At 54.5% G+C, this 7,967-nt stretch overlaps 1 protein-coding gene across 3 annotated transcripts in view; it reads left to right on the forward strand.

The window, feature by feature from the left end:
• The window catches only part of DHDDS (dehydrodolichyl diphosphate synthase subunit), a 33,559-nt gene extending 28,286 nt beyond the window's left edge, over nt 1–5,273 (forward strand). Inside the window, exon 9 of one of the 3 annotated variants that reach the window (XM_006159445.2) lies at nt 4,359–4,598. In XM_006159445.2, the coding sequence (XP_006159507.1) occupies nt 4,359–4,598 (240 nt within the window). Of the gene's footprint in view, nt 1–4,358 lie in introns of all 3 variants that reach the window. The other 2 variants (XM_006159444.3, XM_027776144.1) reach the window with 2 other exon arrangements.
• Nucleotides 5,274–7,967: the final 2,694 nt, after the last annotated feature.

Here is a 7,967-nt window from a genome sequence, read left to right on the forward strand (position 1 = left end):
TCCCTCTCTCTCTTGCTCTCTCTCTGTCCCTTTCTGGTCAAATTAAAATAAATAAAGTTAAATAAAATAATTCTTTTTTTAAAAAAAAAAAAAAAGAAAAAACTCACTAGGCACATGTGTGTGTGTGCCCAAAATCCCTAGAGGAGAATGGAGAAAAAGGGACTGCAGCGTGGCCATCCCCTGGTGAGTGATTTCTCACTTTCTCTCTCCAGTGAGCACACGTGCCCTACAGCAAAAATCTCTCTGAAAGAGAGAAAAAACTGTCACGAGTCTGGCCTCAAATGCAAAGACCTTTCCAACCATTTCTCACATCTGCCTTTCACATACCTATATCGTGGCCGAGCTGGGCCCTTCGTGGCTCCTTGTTCCCATACCCTTCAGTCTCTTACCTGCACATCTGTACCCTTGCCCCGTCACCCCGGTCCCTATCATCACAGTCTGAATGCTGTCTCGAGGCGTGTTCCTGTCTCTGCAGAAAGCCACGGCAGGGGCCCGGAGCGAGGCTGTGGACTCAGTTTATCAGGATGAAGGCAGCTAGTGGCTATGACGAGCAGCAGATATCAGCAGTGAGCTGTTAGGAGGCCGGCCTTGGTATCTGACAGTGGCTGGTCGCTCGGCCAGGCTTAGGCTGGCGAAGGGGCAGAGCTTGACTCTGACACAGTAGGACTTGTCAGCAGGGCAGGTAGGAAATCAGGCGAGGGGTGAGTGGCAGTGCAGGGAGCTGATTCTGTCCCAGTTGCTGGGACAGTAGGTCTGTGAGGGGTCATTGCCAGAAATGAGTCAAAGTGTGTGTCCACCCAGTCTCCTAGGGTGAGACGCAGAGGCAAAAGACACGTGTGCCCACTAGACTTCAGAACAGCACGTTTCCGGCAGAAAGCGTTCTGTCCTGGCAGCCCTCAGAAATGCATGCTGTCTGGCTTGGGGAGACTTGTCCTTGGCTGATGCGTGTTTTGAAGCCCAGGACCTACAGCCTGTCTCCAGGCCCCAGCAAGGTAGTGGACGACCTGAGGGGTTATTGCATCTCGTTCCTGGCTCTACCAAGGAGAGAAAAAGTGCAGAAAGGTTTAATCCCAGAAGGGAGTTTGGTTAATATGTTGGAGCCACATTTCTTTTCTTTCTTTTTTTTTTTTAGAGAGGTTTTCACTATAGGGCGTGTGCGCTTGCCAGACAGACAGACAGAGACAGAGAGACAGAAAGCGAGAAATCACCCCCCAGGGGGGATAGCCACGCCACAATCCCTTCTCCTCCATTCTCCTCTCGGGATCTTGGGCACTCACGCACACGCGCCCGGCATGAGTTTTAAGCCATCGGGTCCGGCATGCGAACCGCGGTTGACTACGTGGGAGTCCAGCGACCTAGCCATTATGCCAACTGCTGGTTCCCAGAGCCACATTTCTCAAGGTGAGCTTTCGGCCCTTGCACCAAGACTGCATAAGGTCTATACAAAAAGTCTGTAAGGAAAGAATGCCCTCATCTACCTTGACTGGTCATTAGGGAGCAGATGTCAACTTTTAGAACTTCAGTTAGCTTGGCTTTACCAAGTGTATGTACATGAGAGCTTAGAATGCCTCGGAGTCTGGGAGTGTAGACCCAGTCCCCGTAGGGCTAGACACACCAGAGCTGTGAAGCAGGTCACCAGCCTCTCCTCTCCACCCATAAAAAGTAGTTTATCCACAGATGCAAGATACATTCCCCATCATCCCCTCGAGGAGCCACTTCATGGAGAAACCAAGGAAATTCCATTCACTGTGTGATCGGGACCAAGTCCCTTCCTCTTGGCTTCAGTATCCTTGTCTGTAAAGTGAGGAGCCTGGAGCAGATGTGTTTAAGGGCTCCTCCATCTCTGCCCTCCCGTCAGTGAACTACTGATTTCTTGCCTACAGCTTCCATTGCAGCAATCACTGGGGGCCACCATTTGGAAGAGGCCCCAGCTTCTCAGGTGCTTTCCCTGTGCTGTTCCTCCCTCTGACTGGGTGTCCTCCATCCTTTGTGTCCTGTCTGAACTTAGTCCACCTAACCCTAGCCACAAGCAGTAGTGAAGAGTAGTTCATGATTAAAAACCAGGTACTAAGTATACTAGGTAGGCATTCAATGTCTGTTACGCGCGAAGTGGATACCATGATCTTCATTTTGCAGATTAAGAAATAACTGTAGGGCCCGGCAGGTGGTATTGTGGTTAAGGGCACTGGACTCCCACATGGCCAACTGTGGTTTGAGCCCCAGACCTGGCAGCTTGCTTTCTCACTTTATCTCTCTCTTGCTCTGTTCCTCTCTGATCAAATTAAAATAAATAAGCAAAGTTAAATAAAATAATTGTTAAAGAAAAGAAAGAAACAACTGTAAAGAGGTAAGGGAGAGCCGTCCCATGCCCTGGCAGTTAAGAGTTGGACCCCACATGGCTGACCGTGCAGTTTGAGTCCCCGACTCGGTGGCTTGAAAAACACACTGGACACGTGTGTGGCCAGAATTCCAACAGGAGGGAGAAATGGAGTTGAAAAGATTGCACTGTGACTATCCTCCATGGGGGCGCTTTCTCACTGTCTCTGTCTCTGATGAGCACATGTGTCTTCTGGGGGGAAAAAAGGCGGGGAGGGGGTTCCTTTGGGCAGGTATTTCTCAAACCCTAGCGATCCAGGTGAACTCACTCTGGCCTAAGCAGACTAGGATTTCATGCATCTTTCTGATAGGCCCCCTGCTGGAACATTCTCCTCCCTCCATGTAGCCCTCCACATCCTGCTTTGTATTCAGGAGCCTGTATGCATGTGTGTCCTGGCCAGCTGCATCGCCCGGCAGAGTTCTGTGTGTAGGACCCAGGGTTTCTCCCGACCAAGGCAGGGAGACGCCCTTCCCGCGAGACAGAACCTTAGCAGCAGCCACTCAAGGCCAGCCTCCTAGCCCCCATGCAACTCATTACAGCAGAAAAGTGTCCTTGAATGCCGGGGTCACTCACGAACCTGGGGGGAGGGTGGGGGGTGTTCCAGAATCATCATCTGTCATCTTCATCCATGCAGTTAGCCTTTGTTGCTGAGAGGCCTTAGCAAATCACTTCGCTACTGAACCTCCATGTTTGTCTCCAAAAAGTACCTTCCTCACAGCTCCATTGTGAGGGGTCAAGTGAGACAACAGGCTTGTGCTCATGTAAGATAGTCTTTCAAGGCTGCGGACGGGCCAGCTAAGGTGCTTACAGGCTGAATAGGACACAGACATGTGCACGGGGTGCCCCGCAGGAGGCCAGTGGGGTGCACTGCATCCTGCAGGATATCCCCGGGCAGCCTCCAGGCACACAGACCCCTCACACAGGGAAGAGGCCGTGTAGGCTGTCAGCCTGCGGGAACAGAGAGCATCAGTGAGGTACAGAGGGCCTTGCTTCTGCTGGGGAGCGCTCTTCCTCTCTCGCACTGGGGCATCCTCCCTGTCTTCCTGGGATCATGCAGTCGGGTGATTATTTCACAGGGCACCCTAAGGCCAGAGAGGGGGAAGCAGTCTCAGCCCTCGGGGAGTTTCTGGTTTGTCTGGAGGCACAAACAAGGACCAAGAGGTGCCACCAGAGAATGTGGTCACCGTGCAGTGTCAGAGCTGGTTCCAGGAGCCCTGTGGATCTGTTGAGCCTTTGGGGCTAATTTGCTAACAGAAAAAGTGGACTCTGGCCTCTAACGCCTGTTCTAGGCAGAATGCACTACGTGGCTTAAGAAAGTTGAACCTGCTTCTCAGAATGTTCATAGGAGGGTCATTTGCTGGAAGGTCAAGCTGGTCTTCCTGAGAAATAGCTTAGGGAACTGGAAACAGCCCTCAAAGTAACCTGGGAGACCAAAGAAAGCAACCCCAGGGATAGTGCCCCAGACAGGAATAGAACCTTCCTTACAGCAGAAAACAGACAATAATAACTTGTAAAATTGCTGTTTCTGTGTGAGAGCCTGCTAATATGCTAGAGAGGATTTTGCATATATTATCCCTAATCCTTAAAACCACCCTTCAAGGTAGGCACAACCCCCACTTTACAGATGAAGAAATGAGGTTAGAAGAGGATTTGTCCAAAGCCACAAAGCTAGTTGGTGGGGGAATCAGAAGTCAGACCCATATTTGCCTGGGTCCCTTCCAGTGCAAACCTGAGAAGAATGTAAGAATGCAGACACTTCCACACAAACTAACCCAAACCAAGATGGACCCAGAGCTGCCTCTGCTTTGCCTGTTGGGTGTGGGCACTGCCTGCCATGCAGCTGCTCCCACACCTCCCCAGACCTAGCAGGGACTCCACGGTTCCACCTCCCTTGGCCTCTCTGTGCCCCACCCACAAGCCCCAGCCCAGTTCCACCTACACCCATAAAACTTCTCCCCTTCCCACTCCCACTTTTCTCTAGCAGAAAGCCCGAGACATGTATGCAGAGGAGCGGAAGAGGCAGCAGCTGGAGAGGGACCAGGCCGCAGTGACAGAGCAGCTGCTGCGAGAGGGGCTCCAGGCCAGTGGGGACGCCCAGCTCCGACGGACACGCTTGCACAAACTCTCCGCCAGACGGGAAGAGCGAGTCCAAGGCTTCCTGCAGGCCTTGGAACTCAAGAGGGCTGACTGGCTGGCACATCTGGGCACTGCATCAGCCTGAATGAGGCTGGCCACCTGCCACTTTGCCCTGCCCTCTGCCTCCAGGGCCCCACTCCCCTTTCTTTTCTTGGCTTTTGAAAGGCACCTCCCTCTTGATGAATTGTGTTCCCTATGCTTGGCAGGGGAGCCCCCAAGCTAGGTCTGCTGGCCACAGATACCTTTGGGCTGCATTGGACAGCTGAGCCTTGGGGAGAGTCGAGGTGAAGGTCTCCCACAAGTGCACTAAACTCAGCTCTGGTCACCAGTCAGTTTGGAGAGTAGGTCCCGCCCCTCCACCTTTGCCACCAATGCCTGTGCGCCTGGATGCACTTTTTCCACCAGCACATCCTTCAACACAGGGTTGCCGGGAAGAGAGCTGCCCATGACCTGACCCCTCGCCCACCCGTCTTAGCCTTCCACCTGACTTTCACAAAAGACATGGCTCCACCTTGGGTGTGCTGGCAGAGCTCACAGGCGCAGCCAGCGTTATTTGGGCAAAGAAAGGGGCGGGAAGAGAGGAAGAAAATGTGCCCATCTGCTGCTCCTCCCCTTGGCTCTCCACCTGGGATTTGCTATTGAATCTCGACCCCCTCCCACCACGCAGTACTGATTGCTCACTAAAGGCTCAGCGCCCCCAATGGCGCGCCGAAGCCAGGCGGGTGATTACAATCCAATTACCTATTGTCGACTCAGCCCATCTGGGCACTGCATCAGCCAGAATGAGGCTGGCCACCTGCCACTTTGCCCTGCCCTCTGCCTCCAGGGCCCCACTCCCCTTTCTTTTCTTGGCTTTTGAAAGGCACCTCCCTCTTGATGAATTGTGTTCCCTATGCTTGGCAGGGGAGCCCCCAAGCTAGGTCTGCTGGCCACAGATACCTTTGGGCTGCATTGGACAGCTGAGCCTTGGGGAGAGTCGAGGTGAAGGTCTCCCACAAGTGCACTAAACTCAGCTCTGGTCACCAGTCAGTTTGGAGAGTAGGTCCCGCCCCTCCACCTTTGCCACCAATGCCTGTGCGCCTGGATGCACTTTTTCCACCAGCACATCCTTCAACACAGGGTTGCCGGGAAGAGAGCTGCCCATGACCTGACCCCTCGCCCACCCGTCTTAGCCTTCCACCTGACTTTCACAAAAGACATGGCTCCACCTTGGGTGTGCTGGCAGAGCTCACAGGCGCAGCCAGCGTTATTTGGGCAAAGAAAGGGGCGGGAAGAGAGGAAGAAAATGTGCCCATCTGCTGCTCCTCCCCTTGGCTCTCCACCTGGGATTTGCTATTGAATCTCGACCCCCTCCCACCACGCAGTACTGATTGCTCACTAAAGGCTCAGCGCCCCCAATGGCGCGCCGAAGCCAGGCGGGTGATTACAATCCAATTACCTATTGTCGACTCAGCCCACACAAGCTTTTCTCCTCCTCTTGCAGGGCATGGGGCCAGGCTCCACTCCCCAGTGAGACCGGCCCCCTCCATGGCTCCAGGGTAACAGAAGGGTCTGTAGGCCCTGGTGAACCTGATTCACCACAAGCCTCCTACCCTGTAACACCAGGACTGCTAAGAACCAAGCACTTCTCCCACCATCTCAAACTCTGATTTCCACTTCCAGTCCTCAAGGTTTCTCCTGCTTTTTGATGTGGCTCCCTAAGTAGGCCCCAAGATGATTTATTCTCAACGTGACAAAACTTCCTCCGGGCCCTCTCTGCTGACAGGGCCACGGCTGCCCAACAGTAAGAAGTGGGCAGAGTCAAGGCTGTGTCCTTCCCCTTACCTCCCCCTGCAAAGCTGCTGAGCAGATTAGTGCCTTTGAAGAGCTGTCGCCTGCCACAACTCTGCTTCAGGTGCCCCAGAGCAGCAAGCACCAGCCAGCAGCTCCAACCCAGTGCAACCCCTTCCGTCTCCCCATTTCACCTCTGCAGGCTGTTTCCCCAGCACCTCCTGCTAGGGGGGAAGTGGGGTCTTCAGATCCCGAACTTTCCTGTACCCCAGTCCACTCCTGCCTTTTCCAAGCCCGGATACCTGGCACTGGAGACCATTTGGCCACATCCCTGCTCCCAGAAATCCAGCATAGATGCCAGGCGCTGCGATCAAGGAGCCAATCAGTGCATCCTTTGGCAAGCCCCCACACACCTGGCACTCCCCACCACCAATCTCTGGCACGGGCTTCCCAGAGAGCAGGTGCTGTACATTTCCCACTTTACAGTGGGGCTGCTGACAGCCTCAATTAGGGACGCGTGAATTATGCGGCTATAATGCAGAGCCCTACAATTGAGGGAGGAGGGCTGGAGGCGGCAAACAGAGTCTGCCCTGAACGAGGCCAGGAGTCCTGTCTCAACTCTGACTCTCCCTAATGTGATTGGGGTACCGTAAGTGTGATTAATGGGGCTGGTACCTCTCTTTGGCCCCAGGTCTTGAATTCTGGGAAAGGCGCACAGTGTGGAGTGGGAGGAGCTGCCTAGGAGGCCCTGTAGGGGTGGAGAGGAGAGGCCCGGAGCCAGCCACTTCTACCCAAGAGCAGGGCCTTCAAGAAACGGTTCGCATTCACTGGTTGCTTTCTGTCAGTATGACTGTACACGCCTTGCCTCAGGAACCGGGAGGGACCCATTTAAGTATCCTCCCACCTGTGAGCCAGGCTCTCCCATGTGGGGATATTTATCCTGTTCTTGTGTTCTCCTGAGTCTCCAATAGAATTTTAAAATTTTTAGATGTAAGACTTGTTTGCTAACTGCAACGGAAGAACACCTCGTTTCACTGCTGCGATTGCCTGCCCTCCCTCTGGTGCGCCTGGCTAGCTGCGGACCCCTGGCGTTGGGCTAGGGGGGACTCGAGGAGCCCTTCTGCCACCACAACACCTGTTCCTCTACTTGTTTCCTCATCTCCGGGCGCTCTCCTCCACCCTGCTTTCCCTCGCGCCAGTGAAAGGAAGCCAGTTTGACAGTGTGGAAGGAGGGATTTCGCCAGCTGTGTCTGCAGCGCCCAGGCTCGGTGGCCGCGTCGGTGGGGGCAGCTGGGCCAGAAGTGTCGGGGACGACAGCGCGGAGGGGGAGGGGAGTGCTAGTAGGCCTTCGTGGCGGCCGCGCTCCGTCATTCTGTGGCGGGGACCTGAGGTCTAGAGATGCAGGAACCTAAGGGAGCCACCCGACAGGCGTGGGGGTTGGGGGGCTTCGTTAGCATCTGGGGAGGCGACTGAACAACGGGTGCTGAAAGGACAGCTCCTACCTGCCCCACAGCACCCGAAAGGCACCTCTGCGTGGAAAGTCTTCTCCTCGAACCCCCACCCCACCTCGAGTAGACCGCCTTCCAGGTGAAGTGCACGACAGGCTTCCCCGGAGTGGCAGCTCGGAGGGATGCACGTCCGGCTGCGCCAAGCCCGCTTCCCCGCTCTTCGCACTTCAGTGTCA

The sequence above is a fragment of the Tupaia chinensis genome, unplaced genomic scaffold (genome assembly GCF_000334495.1).
Source record: "Tupaia chinensis unplaced genomic scaffold, TupChi_1.0 Scaffold000628_1, whole genome shotgun sequence".
Classification (NCBI taxonomy): domain Eukaryota; kingdom Metazoa; phylum Chordata; class Mammalia; order Scandentia; family Tupaiidae; genus Tupaia; species Tupaia belangeri.